The following is a 17,222-nucleotide window of genomic DNA, read 5'->3' on the forward strand; positions in this document are numbered from 1 at the left end:
TTTGTTGATGCTGACAAAAAAGCATTTATGACTCAAAGCAATAGTGGTAGCCAGAGGGTCGGCATTGTCTCTGGTTCCTTGGGCTCCACTCCCCATGAGCTGTGCAAAGTGCACCACGTGACCACTGCACAGACAGTGGTGGCAGCACATGGCAGGGACTGTGAGCTTCAGGAACGTGAACCTTCTGTAATGGATGATATGCTGGCTCTTTGCTCCACAAATAGGCACGATCTCCGACTTCTAAGTCTCTTTGCTATACTCATATACCTGAAAAGAAAGTCCAGAACAAAGGCAGTCAGGGCTCGTGCTTGAAAGACATTTTAGAAGCATAAGACACCGTAGAGAATTATCTTCCAAAAGAACAAACAGAACTTGCTATGGGACTGGATGTGTGGGTGTAAGAGAAAAGGCAAAATCAAGGATGACTCCCAGGTCTTGCACAATCGGGTGGGATTTGATGTCACTTACTCAAGTGGAGACACTTGGGGGAAGGGATCCATTTTGCTCACATATTAATCCCAGTATGCCTAGTACATATCCAAGACAATATGCCAAGATAGCAATTGAATATATGTTTGGAAGCCCAGAAGACAGGTTGGAACTAGTAATAAATATTTGAACAACATCAGCATAGGACCTATTTAAGCCATGGAACTTGATAAGATGATGAAGAAAAGAGAATCCAAACTGAGGTCTGGGACGCTCCAACACTTAAAGTTCAGGGAGAAGCAGAAAAGCCAACAAAAAAAACCAAGACAAGGAACTTTCAGTGAGGGAAGGAAGGATGTCTAGGAAGCCAAAAAGAAGGAAGTAATTAACCACGTCAAATAGTGCTAGGAGTTTGAGGAAAATCAAAGCAGCAAGGACTTCAAAGAGGCAGAACAAAGAATTATAGATAAATACAGACTCAGTAGTGTGACTTATTAAAGGAACTGGACAATTGAATTTATGAGGCTACTACTCGGGCTTGTAAGAAAACTAAAAGGTGTCAAATTAAAACAAATACATTAAATAATATGCTGCATAAACTATGACCAATATGCATCTTTAGTTCCGCCGCCCCTTGCCCCTTTAGTATTCTATGAGCATAATAATCCCCCACCCCTGGATGAAAATCCCCATGGACACATTCAAATCCTGAGCGTTCACCATAGGTGAGGCCCCATTCTGGTGCTGGGGATAGAGCAATGAATGAAAATGCTCACAACCTTTGTAGGCCCATGAATGTGTGCTCAATCATTTTCAATGAAAAATAGTCTCTATTAGGAAATTAAAATGTCTAGTCCTGGGTAATTCTCAAAGCCATACCTTAACTTAACATCAATCCTCATTTTCTCCCAAAGTCTGGCGTGCCTCCGGCTGAGAGCCTGCAGTGCCTGACTTTTCTTTTCCCTTTGTTCACACTCCCCAGTCCACCAATTGCTGTTTCCCTCTCAGCCCTGGTTAAAACGTAATAAGGAAGGAGCAGGACAGTGCTCACATAACTGGATGCTTTTATGATCTCTGCAGTGTTGGCTAAACACACATCCTTAGGATACCTGGAAGGTGATTAAGGGTTGTTTTCATGCAACCTTCAGAAATTTCCAGCTGCTTTCTTTTCTCCTGCTGGACCTTGAGTGAGATGGCTGGGAAACCCTATTCTAAGTCATCCCTTGTGGCTCCACGCTCAGTCCCAGGGCACCCAGGTATACCCTGCCACCGGCCTCTTTCTAGGAAGGACTCCAAGCTCCTCCACACGGGCCCAAGACGACCCTTGATGGCTTTTCCTAGCGTGGCCCGTCTTGTCCATGCGTGGCACTCACATATCCTTTGATTTGATAAATTCTTAGAGAAAAGGACAAGTCTCAGTACAGTAGCAAGCTCTGCCAAGAAAGTAATTAGTCTTTTCTCACCTTCTAGATTTCCAAGACAGGAATCAGGCTCCAAACCAGGGCATCTTCCCCCTGCAGGAAAACCTCAAACCTTCTGTGAATGGCCATAGTGGAGCTCTCCTCTCTAGGCCTGAGGTGAGGAGATGAGCACAACCTTCCTTCAGAGAGGAAGGGTCTACAACTCATAGCACGGCTCTTTCCGATACATCCTCCTCATAAAAGCCTCTCCTCTCCTTTTAATGTGTTCGAGTGTGGGAAGCTTCAACGTTATAGACATGTTTTTAGAAAAGGTTTCCTTGAAAACTGGCACATTTGAACTTGCCTTACCCTCACAATAATGTCTGGTATCTCTCCTCTTGGCTCCACAGTCAAAGCTGAGGCTGGAGAAGTAGAGTTCTAAAGGAAGAAGACAGTTCTGATATTATATATGTAAAAATAAAAACAAATTACACCAGAAATTGGACTTGCTATAAATAACACAGTTATGATTTATCAAGGCTTTTACATCGTGGAATAAGATAGTGGACTCTTTTCTGAGCAGTTAGCAAAAGGGAAAGGAGCCTGCAATGTGGGGGCCAAGTTGGACAGTTAAAAGGGATAAGAGGTTTAAAATAGGACAGATTGTGCTTTTAGCATATAAAGTAAACCCAGAGTCTGAAGAATTATGCTGTAAGTATAACCTGATTTTTTTTTTTTTTTAGTCAAAAACAGAATGCAGCCTCCTAACGTTATGTGGCTTCTTCAGTGAATTGTTCAGTCTTCAGCTTTCTTTGATTAGAGAAGAAGGTCGGACACTTTAGGGCATAAGAGATTATGCTATCTGGTAACAGCATTGCCTGGAGAAAAAAGAAATCTAAAATTACCTCAGGATTTACCATAGCTACTCTGAGTAGAAACTGATAGAATAATTAATTTCCATTTTTCAGTGCCGAAAGCAATAAAATATGTAGAAGCTAATTTAGGATTTTCCAGAAAATGTATGGGAGCTGAAGTTAGGACAGTTGATGAGATCAGTGAAGATGAAGAGTGAATTAAAGACATGCTAAAACCTAGTTTTGAGGTGTACTTTCAGGGGAGGCAAAGAGGAAGCAAGTGAAATTCCTCTGTGAAGAACAGGTGTATGGAAGCCTAGAGAACAAAATGACTGAACAGTGAGTACCTGATGTATCAAAATTCCAGAGAGGTGCCAATAAAATAATTAAAGATGGGTACCCCAGAAGAAAGTTGACAGTGTTCCCCAATTTTGAGTAGGAGAACCAATGGCTGATAGGTAGAACTCCTAGCAAAAAAAAAAAAAAAAGAGAGAGATGGAGAAAAACGCAAAAGGCCCCAATTTGTTCCTGATTATAGGAAACCTTAAGCAAGCCAAGTTGACTGAAACCATCAGCAATCTGGTCACTTCATCACTGAATATTGATATTTTACTCTCTAGGATTCTGACTTAGGCGGTTCTGCAGAAACGTCTTTCCACAAATATAAAGAAGAAAACAAACAGAACAAGAAAATCCATGTGAAGTCTTGGCAAGCTTTCAGGAGAACCTGACACAAATGAGTTTGTTTAAAAATCTTCAGTGATGTTTCCATGAACATCCCAAACTCAGAAGAGCCCATTTAGTTATGATTTTGGTTTGGTTATACTAACAATAGAACTGTGGATGATTTGGGGGTGTTTATTTTTCTTACTTTTGTCTTTTTTCAGTGTTCTTTTCAGTAGGCCACATGATCGAATTTACAGTCGGGCATTTAACTTTAGGCCACCTTCTCTTGTAGGTGCAGACCACAACCATGTGCATCTCCGTTAGCCTAAGTGGTTTTGTGGTCCTGGGCTGTCTGTTTGCACCCAAGGTGCACATCATCCTGTTCCAACCCCAGAAGAATGTGGTCACACACAGACTGCACCTCAATAGGTTCAGTGTCAGCGGAACGGGGACCACGTATTCTCAGTGTAAGTACGGAACTCGGCGCTGACCCGCCCGTGAATGGCACCGGAATAGGGAGCAGGCTCAGACGGGAAGCCAAGGACAGAGTCAGGCAAGGATAACAAACGTCCATCCCCGCGAACAACCTCAATTCGATTTTAGTAAGTCCTGGTTCAACTACATGGGTCGGGTACCGTGCTAGATGCGAGGGATACAGAGGTGAGTGGACAAATCAAAGCTCCCGTTTTGGTAGTGCATGCAGTCTAGCAGGGAAGACAAACATTAAATTTGCCGCAGCAGTTAGGATGTCTGGCCCAAGTTGTGGAGTCAGAGAACCTACTCCCTAGTCCTGACTCTGCAGTCAGTTCAGGGGGTAACCCTGAGCACCTCACTCTATTATGTGCGGCCTTACTTTTTACTATTAGCCTAGAGGGTTGGACCAGACTGGTGCTCTGTAAAGGATGTTCTATGTCACAGAGATGATGAAGGTGCTTCATGAAAAATTTAAAAGGGAAGATGGCTGAGTAAGATGGAAAATGGTACATCCTAAATACCCCCTTGGAAGTTCAAAGCACCTCCCTGAACGTGAGCGTGTTAGTCTTAAGAAACCCTACAGCAAGGCAGCCTGTTTAACCTCTATTTATTCTTTCTTAAACGTATTCGACCACAGTTAAACCAGCTAATGTGTTCCCATGGAACACCCTTGAAAAATGCTGGAGTACATCTCCCTCGGGCTTCAATGACACGATGCTTTTCAGCTGTGAGCCAGCTGAGAAGCAGTGTCAAGGGCAGGACAGCAGAGGAATGCTCTAGTCCACGCGGTCTCCCCTGCTGGCCTGCAAATATCTGAAACACTACCCTTAGCGAATCACTCATTTAATTGTTAGGCACAAGGTACCTAATGGGGACAGCGTTTTAAGCCATTTTCAGCTTCTCTGTGGTATGAAGCCGGAGAAATTCACCGTGACAGAAGAGGGGGGCGGGGGAGGAGGGGCGAAACCACAGGAAGGGGAAGGAAGACTGGAGTGACAGAGACAAATGACTACTTCACCATTTTGCCTCGAGTCGATGGGAAAGGATGCTTCAAAATAGCTCAGCATCACAGAGTGAGCAATCACATTAGTGCCCCAGTTTCTACAACAAAGTATGAAATGTAACAGGGCTGCCCTTCCCCCAGCAAACAAAGGCAAGGCTTCGGGCCGAAAGCAGGTGTTCCGGGCACAACTCTGGGTGGAGTTAGGGATGTGGAGATAGGGAGATAGGAATGTGACTGTCTTTCCAGCTGCAAGTGCCAGGTGTCCCCATGGCTGAGTCCCAGGACAAGGTAAAACTTGTAAAATAATTTTCCCTGGACCTTAGAGAAACCTGCTTATTTCTTGAGCAAACAAATCTCTTTTCTAGAGCCCAACTATAACAGCTAGCAAGTCCAGACAAGAAAGAACTGGCAATAACAAAACAAAACAACAACAATAAGAGCAGGAACTATCATTAACTGAGTGTTTTCTATCTGCTGGGCATGGTGCTCAAGGTTACACACGTGTGTGCACGTGAGCTGTAGCTTATTTAACGCACACAATGCCCGGACATCCAGAAACCAGCATCCCACATGTTGAAAGTGGCCCAACTGGAATTCAGAGTCCCAGTTTCTCTGATTTCAAAGGCAGTGCATCAAACTACTGTATCAAACTACAACAAGCCACTCGACTCGTTGTGCAAGCTGGGAAGGTTCCCGGGAAGTGAGGTCCAAGGGAGGCTTTACCAGGAGAACAATAGGAAAGTTACCCTAGGCTCGAGCAAGATTTACTTCCGAGCAAAAGTCGTCTTGTTCTCAGAGCTCAGAGTTCCTGGTTGTTATTCCAACAATCGAACAAGGTCCCTAAATCTTCCACACACATGGATACATGCAAACCTCAGTAATTTTGAAATGGCAGCATTTCCTGATATATATGCTAGGAATTAATAAATTCCTCAAGGAATAACAAGGACACTTGACCCAACCAAGTCTCTCTTCAGAATTTTAAAAATATCCATTTACACAAAAATAATGTATTTTGACCACAATGGACCTGCATAAGCTTTCACTCAGAATGCTAATCTGCTAGTGGCCCAATTAATACTTCAAAGTCAGCATCTACCCAGCCCAACATTTTAGAACAATTTTGTTACTCAGCGAAATTTTAGGTAAATTTTTTTCTTCAAAAAAGACTTCATTTTTTAAATAGTTTTTCTCTAATCTATATTAATGAAGTGGTATTAAAATAATAAGGTAAAGAAGTAGTCATGTGATACCTCTGGGCATTTCAAGGTGTATAACTAAATACATTAACCCATTATTTGTAATTCTTTATCTTTTATTCAAAATAGTTTTACTTGTGGGCTCATACTTCTCAAAGATATATAATGATTCAAGAATGGACTCTGGGTTTCCTGACTTGTGATTAATATCTTACCCATTTTAATAAATTAGAACTACAGTCATGGAATTCACTCATTCATTAAATGCTTGAGTACCCTCTATACAACAGAAATTTCTAAGCACCTGTGTACATAATGGTGAAAAGGACAGACGCCCTGGTCCCATGAAACTCGGTGTCTGGACCAGTTTTGTCCGTACAGTAGTGTGTAACCCATTAATAGGTCATGAAATTTATGCAGTATGTTTGGCCAGCATTTTTCAGAAGAAAAAAAATAAAATATATTAGAATCATTATAAGTAATAAGGGTAAGTAGTATTTCATTAAGTTTGCTCCAGAGGTGACGTATATATATAAGGTCCAAGTAAAATGTTTGTTACTGTGAACCTGCAACCAAAGAAGTTTGAAAGACACTGGTCTATGGTGTCTAGTTTACAGATGAACAGTTATTGACCTACTGTTGTGACCATTTAAGCAACCAGTTTAATTTCTCAGTGCCTGTTTCCTCCATTAAATATTCAGCTCAATTTACATTCATTTCCCTCCTAAATACCAGGAAGTACATAGTTTTATAAATCAAGAAATATCCTTAAATTGCTCTGAGTTCATTAGGTAAAGCATATGTTTTACTTAGTTGGCACATAATTTATGTTCTGGTAAGTATTATTCAGGCATTTTATTGTTTTGAGTTATTGTTACCAATATTGCTGCTGGTTTTCTAATTTAATCCCTCCAGATGTAAAAATAACAACTCCATGTGTTAGATGAGAATAAGTTAGTTTAGCAACAGGGTTACCCCCCAACACACACATACATCTAGTTAGCTATTCCCACATGGCAAACTTCCCCAAAATTTTGTGCCTTCAAAACAATAACCCTTTAAAAAAAATTAAAAATAAAACACAGTAACTCTTTTATCATCTCATGATTCGATGGGCCCAGAATTCAGGCAGGGCTTGGCTGAACAGTTCATCTGCTCTTATGAGGCCTGGACTGGGTCCTTCTGTGGTTTCAGCTGAGACTGAGCTGATCCAGAGGACTACGGTAGTTATACTCACACTTGGCAGCTTGGCAGGATGCATTGCCATGGAATGATAAAGAGGATGACAAAGCCTCTCGAGATTCGAGGGAAGGGCCATAGACCCCCTCACCTCTGAAATAATTTGTGGCCATTTTTATTATGCCACATTTACCCAATCCTTCCTCCAACAGTGCAGTTTTATCAGGAATCACAAAGACGGGACACACGCAATCTTGTATAATGCCAAGAAGTTACCCAGGCTGGGAGGTGCAGCCAAATTCATTCCCACTTAATTCTCAGGCAAGAGTAGCAGAAATATCACATCCCTTAGGAGCCTGGGTGGGCCACCTCATGGCAGCTAAGGGGACTGATAACAGACAGAGTAATAGGATTGGATTTTAGAAGCTGAGCCGTTGCTCCAAAAAGTTGAAAAACATGACCAAACTTAGAAGCAGGCATGGAAGAAAGGACGTGGTTAGGGACATCTCAGAAAACTCGTGTTCTGCAAAATGTTTACATCCTGCTAAGTGCAAAAGAGAACAATTTTAGTTATATCTGATTAGCTATACGCAGTGGGAGTCAAAATAATACAAATGAAGGGAACATTAATTTTTCTCTATTAAGTACACCCATAGGCCAATGGCTTCCAATATTTGTGTACCACACAACCAAAAAGAAAACCCCTCTTTGAAATGGAGTTCCCAGGCCTCACCCAGAGATATGCTGAGTCATATAGTCAGGGTCAAAAGCAATCTGGTTTGTAACAGATACTCCAGCTGGTTCAGTGGAAGTGGCCCAAGGAAAATATTTTGAGAGCCTCAGCCTAAACCATGCTGCCTGCTTCATCTGCTATGATCAGTGCAGGACAGCGAGAGCCTCTGAGAGGACCCTCAAGAAGGAAGCAGGCAGTGGGATCAGAGGGGGAGAGGTGTTCTGAACTCCCATCCTCTGCCTCGTGATGCCAACAGCCACAACCCCGTGCAGCTACTATTTCCCCAGCTCTCTCTGGAACCCTCCGGAGAAGGCATTTCTGGTACAGAAATGGGTCACGTGGCCCATTTTGCCAAAGACAGGCAATCAAGAACATAAGCTGCAAGTGTAAATAGAGCTGCATAATCTTGAAGGAGACAAGCTGGATGTACACGTGAGGGTATGCAGCAGAAAACCCTAGGGGCCCCATGCAGGTCAGAATGTTGCTGACACTACCATGAGTGCGTATCAGCCCTGAGTAGGGAGAGAGAGGTGAGAAATGGAGTGTGACCAATCATTGTCAGAGCCATTATGTATCCAGACTTGGTCCTTTGGGGATGTGTGTTTCTCTTGCTCATGGTGATCATTCAGATGTATGTATGCCATTATCATTAAGAACAGTCAAGAGGCTTCTGCTGACTAATGATGCTCAGATTTGGGTCCCGGAGGAGCTGCAGGTATAATGAGATTGATTTCCTCTGCTAAAACCTTATTCAGAAAGTCACTTGTCTAGGTGGTGAAGTGCGAATGGCTTCATTAATAGAATTATCCTTTATCACAAAGGATTTTCACGTTATAAGGAGCAGTGGTATAAAAAGATCAAGTGAACCGTCTTTCAGAGTCATGCTATCATTTTCCACAGAGCTACAGCAACCAAAAGCAAGCATCTGAGGACCAGACTTTGCATTTGTCAATGGCCAAGCCTTTGAAGTACCCCAGTTAAAAGGGGGCAAACCATTGCTCAAGTCTGAGTATGACTTTATAAAAGAAAAAAAAAGGCATATAATGCCCAAGTTTCTTCTCGACAGTGCAAGTCCAGAAAATCAGCATAATATGCCTGCACTTGACAATCGAGGGAGTCCCATAATGACACTAGACCATAATGTACTAGACCGGCCAGGCAAATTAGCACGTTATTTAGCAATGCAGACTGAATTGATGATCTTCTCTGCTACAGGGATAAGTATATTATAAACATAAATCCTGGCTGGCCAATCCGGGAGGAGCCGAGAGTATTCAGCAAGCTAAGCCATCTGCTGCTTCCAGGCAGAACAGACCTAGTGCATCCACATCAGAGTGATGTCAATCCATTTTCCCTTCAGAGGGGAAAGTCACAAGATGCCTCATTCCATCCTCTTGCACCCCTTCCTCCTTGAGGGTGGGAGAAGAGAGAGGCCCTGGCTCTCATAGATGACCCTACATGTATCGGGGAACAGATGTTCACACTTCCCCTTTCTTCTATGTAACATTTCTGTTGTATTTGTCTCACAACTGCCTTTTTTAACGCCTAAATCTCTTTACCTCTAATACTTCACTAGGTTTTCCCCTAAGCAAATATAGCCTACCTTCTTTAATAACAGTGACCAAAGGAACTCAAGCTGGAAGAGAATGCTAAGGATCATTCATTCTAATAACCATATTTTGGGATGGGAAAACCGGAGCCCTCTCTGTTAGACACTTTAAGGAATTTGATAAGTGAAGTCACAGATAAAACTCTCAAAAGCGGCTATGTGCCTCTCCTGGTCTCTCTGGATTTTCTGCCTCAGCTCAGTTACCAAATGCACCTCAGAGATTATTCTGACAGTGAGAATCATAGCATCTGCAAATTCAGTGATTTCTTTTTTAAATTAGAAGCCTTCTCTTCAGTGCCACACATGACAGCATCTTGTTCTACTGGCATAGGTGCGAACTTGTATTCCTCTCAAAACCCCATTCCAGGAAGTTCAATGGCATAAACCATGTCCATCAGAGACCCCAGGGACCCCACACCCGGGCTGCACACAGGGAAGGTGTGCTATTCCCGAGGGGCTACCCACAAAGCTGCCCAGAAAACGTGCTCCGGTGAGGACAAAACAATACTGTTAATGGTGACTGGCTAAATGTTTATGTCCACGATAAAATTTCTCTCATTTAAACAGTAGTTTAAAAGTAAGCATCGTTTGTTTTTTTAGGCCTCACTGTCTTGCATTAAATGACATTGTACAGTTCCCTTCTGTCCTCTATCATTGAATACAATGTAAACTCAGTAACTCAAAGAGAGCCCCTCAACCAGCAATGCCAACAGTCATATGCATTTCCATGTAACTCCAAATTTATTAATGCCTTTAGGGACATGGTACAATGCTCACAACTATGCAGATATGTTAACTAAAAAAGGAAATATGTATATAATCAAATACTGCCCGTACATTGACTTCAGATGGTCAATTCCTTAAAGCAAGCAGAGTCTAACATCAATTTATTCTGTATTATTTCTCCTTCCAAATTCCTTTTCATTTTGTTTAAGTGAAATTCACTGGAGAACATCCATACACTGAAATGTCTGTATCCCTAGAATGGGAAAATGCTTATATATGGAAATTTTTTTTTAATGTCTTCCCTACCGAGAGTAATGTCAGAGGCTTTGGGATAGGGACTCCTTAGTAGGTAATTGTGATCAATTTAATGGATAATTTACTCCTTCATTCAAGAAGGTTTTGCGCTGAGGCTCAGCTCTAGGCACTGGGGATGTGGTACTGAACAAAACAGCCAAACCAAGAATACATAATAAATCAGGTGTTGATAAGCAACGTGGAGAAAATAATGTGCGGTAAGGACAAATACGGCCGCCTGGGGACGCAGGGTTCCTGTTTTTTATACAGTGGCCAAGGAAAGCCTCTCTGATACGGTGCCATTTGACCAAGAGCATGAATGAAAGGAAACAACGGAGCCCTGTCTGTATCTGGGGAAATGCAAAGGTCCACAGCTGGAAGAACAGCAGAAAGGCCAAGAGGGAAATGACAAGGATGAAAGCAGGAGGAGATGAGGAGAGGGGTCAGAGCAGGAGGACCTTGGAAATCACTGGCAAGACATTTCCTTTTTTTTTCCTGAAAGAACTGGGGAACATGCACCAAGGGTGTGGAATGACCTGACTTTAAAAGCATCGCCTTCATCACTTTGGCTGTGTGGGCAGGACAGGAGACGGACAGCAGGCAGAGACATAATTTAGGAAGCTATGGCTGAGTCCAGATGTCCGTGGTTCACGCCAGAGTGTGGCAGCGATGGAAGCGAGCGAAGCGTTCATATGCTGTGTGTAATTTGAAGGTGAAGCTGACAAGATGAGCTGTGCGAGAAGAGAGGACTAATGCCTGACATTCTTTTATTAGAGTTTAACACTTGTGGCCTGATTTTGATCCCTAGACAAAGTAACACATACAGCTCTTAGTAGCTGTTTGAGCCTCAGGGTGAAGGAGCTTCTGATCCTTGCCTGAAAAACACATTTGGGTAAGAAAGAGGAAAAATCAGAGATGTTGGACAACTAAGAGGAAGCAAAAAGGATGCAAACTAGAATAGCACAAAAAATTACTAAGCCCTTCCATTTTCACATTATTTATCGCACATCCACTTTCATACACCCTGAGCGGGGCGGGGGAGAGTAACAGAACATGATTAGAAAGAAAGCATGACGGGGCACCTGGCTGGTTCAGTCAGTAGAGCACTTGACTCTTGATCTTGGGGTCGTGAGTTCAAGTCCCATGTTGGGTGTGGAGCCTACTTAATAAATAATTAATTAATTAATTTTGAAAAAGGAAAGCAAGCATGACAGCATATCGTGGCAACAGTGAACTGGGGTGTTTAGTCAGAGACCAAGTGGAATTTCTGTTGATAAGGTAATTAAGCTGTATTCTGGGTCATAAAACAGTACATGCCATGTTTTCTCGTTCCATGAATCTTGTCTCACAAGAAGTAGGTCACTGAATGAAGAAGGCTTTGCGTTCATAATCTCTAACTCTACATTTGGAAATTAAATCTTGGGTCTGTAGATTTTTATCCCCCACCATCATGAATATGATTTCCTCTTAAATCTACTGTTAAATTTAAGACCATGAGCCGAAGAATCTAGCCTCATTCCTTAATAACTGCCACTGTGAAGTGTGACATAGCAAGGCCACCAAAACAGTGGTAGTAGTGTCATCATCTGTGCGGACCAACTGGGACTAAGCAGCAGATGAACATCTGGAATGGGCCCTCGGGGCCCCAGCCCAAGTAAAATCAAGGTGATGAGTAAGAAAACAGGTTCGATAACAAAGCAGGAGGACAAAGCAACAGACAGCTGGTAGAAACTGAATTCCATGACCATAAGCATCAAAATATCTAAACAAGCAGACATGCTGGGAAAAATTATTTGGGGTTACCAGGAGCAAGGAAACGGAACAGATGGGAACAAACTGGAATGTCTGTTCTGTTTGAATGTTTGTTTGACTTTTTTCCCCGAGTCTGCTATATTACACAGTTATAATAACACATTGATTCTCAGGAACCAAGTCTCAGCCACTAAATTGACTAAGAGACTTGGCATCCGTAAGAATCTATTAAATATGTTTTAGCATTGATTGAGGGCCCAAGTACCTAAAAAAAAAAAATGGGGTCATTTTCCCCACAGCCTGGCCAGCCTGTGCATTACGGGTGGAAGAGAAATGGATTTCACAGTGTAAGACAAAGCAGCCTCTTGGCTGCATTGATTTCCAATGCCGCCCCTAAGTGTGTGAAGTAAAATCTGCCTTTTGATGGGTGTGAATGGCCCTTTTGTGATCAATGGTGGAACTTACTCGGTCCTTTTCCACTATCTTCAGTTTTCACGTTGCATCGCACCACCTTAGCCTGGAGTGACTAACACCTGCTGCTCACCCCCCCACCCCACCTCCAACAAAGCCAAAAATAAGCCAGCATACCTCTTATTTCTGACAGAAAGTATGATTATAGAAATCTGCTTAACTGCACTTAAGAAAATAGGCTAAACTTACACCATTAAAAACCTCAGGAGAATTTCATTGGAATAATAGCAAAAGCTCATCACAAACACACACATGGAAATGATAGTACTTTGCTCTCCCCCAGATTTCACTACCTTGGGGAATAACAGATGGGCTAAGATGGGAGGCATATGTAAAATATTTATGAAAGGCAAAGTAATTGAGATAGTAAACTCATAAAACAGTAATTTCCTCTACTATATTCAGCAGCACGGGCAAAAATGAGGATATTTTTTACATAATAAAATAAAATGCGCTGGCAGAAGCTATAGACGAAACACTAAAAGAGAAGCAGAAAAACACAAGTTACCGCCTGCTTCAATACACTTAAAAGTAGAGAAGAAATAACTACAGAAAGAGTCGTTGGGGGGGGGGGTGTTGCTGTCGTTATTCCTGGTAAGAAAACCTTGAATTTGTACGATGTGTATTATCAAGGCCTGCCATTGCTGTGAATTTCTATCTTCCTCTCAAAGAGTTTCAACGCTCTAACATAGGGCGTTCCCTTCACTGTTCCTGTGATGCAGGTAGGTGAGTCCAAGTTCTTCTGCAGATTTCCATAATGGTATCGATGGGGGTCCAGGGGAACACGATTTGAAACTATAACTTAGGATTTTCCACGCAGCCACCTTTGTAGCCCCCGTCCTTCTTACCCACCTAATCAAGATCCACTCAAGTTTTTAGAAATTTTAGAATGCAGGGAGCAAGAAGAATCATAAGATCACACTGAATAGCCGAGCTCCCAAACAGTATGGGGACTATCACAGTGCCGAAGGGAAGAGGGTATTAGACTGATCCAAGATGGACACAGAGGGGCATGAGCATACCAGTCCCTGGTTCTCCTAGACTTACCCCCATGACCTATCATTCCTCTTCAAGCTCTGAAAATGAAAAATCTGCACAGAAATAATAAAACTTGATCCGGAAAAGATGAAGAGATTAGTCAGAATGTCAAAGGCACCATGCCTGCCACGGGATGTACACAGCCTGGGCCAGTTCTCGCCACAGGGGTGGTGGATAGTCATTGTCACAGTGTGGCTGGAGAGGCAAAAAGCCCTACCTGTCCCAAAACAAGACTGCCCCTATGCCTTCTATCTCCTGGTCATTTCTTCAGGTGAAAACATTATTTCCTTCTCGAAACTTCCATTGGTTCTCCTAGTTCTTTGAAATGTAACCATTTATACAGTCATTCAGAGAATATTTATAGAGGCTCTATTCCATGACCAGCATTTGGGATAAAATAATGAAAAAGACAGAGCCCAGCATATTTTCTAGTCAAGAGTATTAATAGACATAAGACACTAACAACAACAACAACAACAAAACAACAACAAACAGGCAAGAAAAAAAATCAGTTTTAAAATTAGGTAATGTGACAGAGAATTACTGGCCAGCTATTTAAATTAGGTGGCCTGATGATAGCCTTTTCCGGGAGGTGATATTTCAGATGCAGATGACAAGAAGAAGCCAGACATGTGATGGAGAGAGGGAAGAACATTCCTGGCAGAGGCAGCGGCTACCGCCAAGGCCTGCCATCGCAGGGATGTGCTGCACTTGAGGACAAATGCAGATAAAGTGGGGGAAAGAAACCATGGAATGAAATGAATATGAATACAGAGAGATAGGCATGGTCTCAATCACCCGGGGATGTGTAATCCAGAGGAAGGAGAGCGCAAAGGAGGCCATTAAGGGAACACAGGGAGGTGACAGACATTTCAACATACTGTCACTGCTCCACGGACTATGTGTGGCAGGGCAGCAAGAGTGGAAACAGACACCAGCAGCACAACTGTCGTGGTGGCCAACAGCCACATGATGGGGGCTTGGCCCAAGGTGGTGGACGCACAGATGGGTAGGCGGATGCGGGGAGTGAGTTGACTGGGCCATGCGACTGGTCTGACTTGGGAGGAAGGACAAAGAAGGAAGGAAGTGTCACCGTTAGACTTCTGGCTCGGGTCCCTGGCTGGAGAGTGAGGCCATTGATGGAAGAAAGGAAGACTAAATGGGGACAGGTTAGGGAATCAAGAGTTACCCTTTGCCACTTGATTTCAAGAATGCCGGCAGAGCACACATACTGAAGAGCCTGGCATGCCCCCTACATTTCCACCCAACGGTGGTCGAACGTCACCTCACCTTGTTCTTTCTCTTGCCTTACCTAGCTTTCATGAAGCTAGGGTTACATAAAGTAGGAAGAAGCTTTATAAGGAATAAAGTAAAACCCTTACATTTGAAATTATTATCATTATCCCTTTCCATCCAGTATTTATCTGGCACCCGCTGTGTTCTTCACTATAGAAAGATAGATTATGCCATGTTTTCTCCCAGAGTTGTGCCTTTTAGTGGGATCAGATTGTCAAGAAAATTGAACCCGATCCTGCAAATGATCAAAGGAAAAACATCTCCAAGAGTTAGCACGTCACAGGACTCTGCTTAACCTCAATCACAGAGACTTGTCTTTATGGCTTTTCTTACACACCTAGCTGAGCAATCAATGCAAAATTGAGAAGTTGTCGGTTCCCTCGTGGTGAGCCTGCTGAAAGACTTCAGTGCCCCAAATATGGTGATTGAGCACATCACCTCAAAGTTTGTAATTAGTTTCTGCTTTGTGTTTAAAGAAAACCCTATGGAAAATGCCATTTTATGGGGCAAGAATATTTCCACTATCAGGCATAAATACTTCAGCAGGAAATGAGCTTATATGATTATTAACCAAGAGACAGGCACTTAAAGAATGGGAAAGCTGATGTCAGCTTGACCTGGGCTTTGGTCGGGTAGCCAAGAGGATCAGTTCCTTCTCAGCAAAGCATATCATCATGGACAGGCCAAGAGATGCAACATAAACAGCTCTAAAAGGAAATGAAAGGCCATCTCTGATTCTCTTGGCTACATAGTTGCGCAGCCCATGGAAACGGGGGCTCCTTGCTTTTTTTGTCCTCATTCAGTAAAAAGACAAATGTAGATTTGTATGTAGATTTCTCATAAAAGCAAAACCTTTAAATAAACAAGAGATATGAATTGCATCGAGGAAAACTAAATGCCGTAAAAAGAACAAATATACATACCCATGTTATACTCACACCCTGACACTGTCGTCACTGTTGTCATTAACAAGAGCCTCATCCATTTGGAACGTCTCCCCTTCTGAAAATCGTTAAGAAACTGAGTTCTCAGCACCCCAGCCCTTGCTAGAGTGTTCACAGAGGTTATCCACTTGAGCAATGAAAATGCATCAAACCATTCTGTAAGGCAGTGGAATTCACAGATGACTCCTGAGACTATGTAAGAGGCATCCCTGCCCAGAGAGCGCAAAAGTAATTGAGGTACTAAAAACTCTAATTAATTTAACAATCTTTAAGAAAATTGCAGTGAGCTTTCAACTTTGCACATTCTATCTTAACCAGTTTATAGCTTACCAAAGCTAATTTTAAATCCACAAGCGACTCCTTTCAACAATGATGATGCTCACAAATTCTCCAAGAGGGACGACATTAGTGGAGGTATGCGCCAGGATACAAAGTTAATTTTGAGCAGAACTGACCTACTACAGCATTAAGTCACTCAGCCTTTTCCAAAGCTAAATTAAAAATGGGTTTTTGAACTTAATTTTACCTAGTGTCTGGGATTATCCATTCCATTACCTATGTGGTTTATTTGACTAAACTGAATTTTCTTTTTTTTTTAATTTTTTTATTGTTATGTTAATCACCATACATCATTAGTTTTTTATGTAGTGTTCCACGATTCATTGTTTGTGCATAACACCCAGTGCTCCACGCAGAACGTGCCCTCTTTAATACCCATCACCAGGCTAACCCATCCCCCCAACCCCCTCCCCTCTAGAAACCTCAGTTTGTTTTTCAGAGTCCATCGTCTCTCATGGTTCGTCTCCCCCTCCGACTTACTCCCCTTCATTCTTCCCCTCCTGCTATCTTCTTTTTTTTTTCTTAACATATATTGCATTATTTGTTTCAGAAGTACCGATCTGTGATTCAACAGTCTTGCACAATTCACAGCGCTCACCATAGCACATACCCTCCCAATGTCTGTCACCCAGCCACCCCATCCCTCCCACCCCCCACCACTCCAGCAACCCTCAGTTTGTTTCCCGAGGTTAAAAATTCCTCATATCAGCGAGGTCATATGATACATGTCTTTCTCTGATTGACTTATTTCACTCAGCATAACACCCTCCAGTTCCATCCATGTCATTGCAAATGGCAAGATCTCATTCCTTTTTA

The 17,222-nt window shown here is 42.5% G+C and overlaps 1 protein-coding gene across 1 annotated transcript in view; it reads left to right on the plus strand.

The window, feature by feature from the left end:
- The window catches only part of GRM3 (glutamate metabotropic receptor 3), a 90,662-nt gene that overhangs the window by 73,310 nt on the left and 130 nt on the right, over positions 1 to 17,222 (plus strand). Inside the window, exon 4 of the mRNA XM_028119842.2 lies at positions 3,642 to 3,816. Coding sequence (XP_027975643.1) covers positions 3,642 to 3,816 — 175 coding nt within the window. The remainder of the gene's footprint in view (positions 1 to 3,641; positions 3,817 to 17,222) is intronic.

Source organism: Eumetopias jubatus, unplaced genomic scaffold (assembly GCF_037043125.1).
Source record: "Eumetopias jubatus isolate StellerSeaLion01/CBP00866 unplaced genomic scaffold, mEumJub1_p1.0 scaffold_14, whole genome shotgun sequence".
NCBI lineage: Eukaryota > Metazoa > Chordata > Mammalia > Carnivora > Otariidae > Eumetopias > Eumetopias jubatus.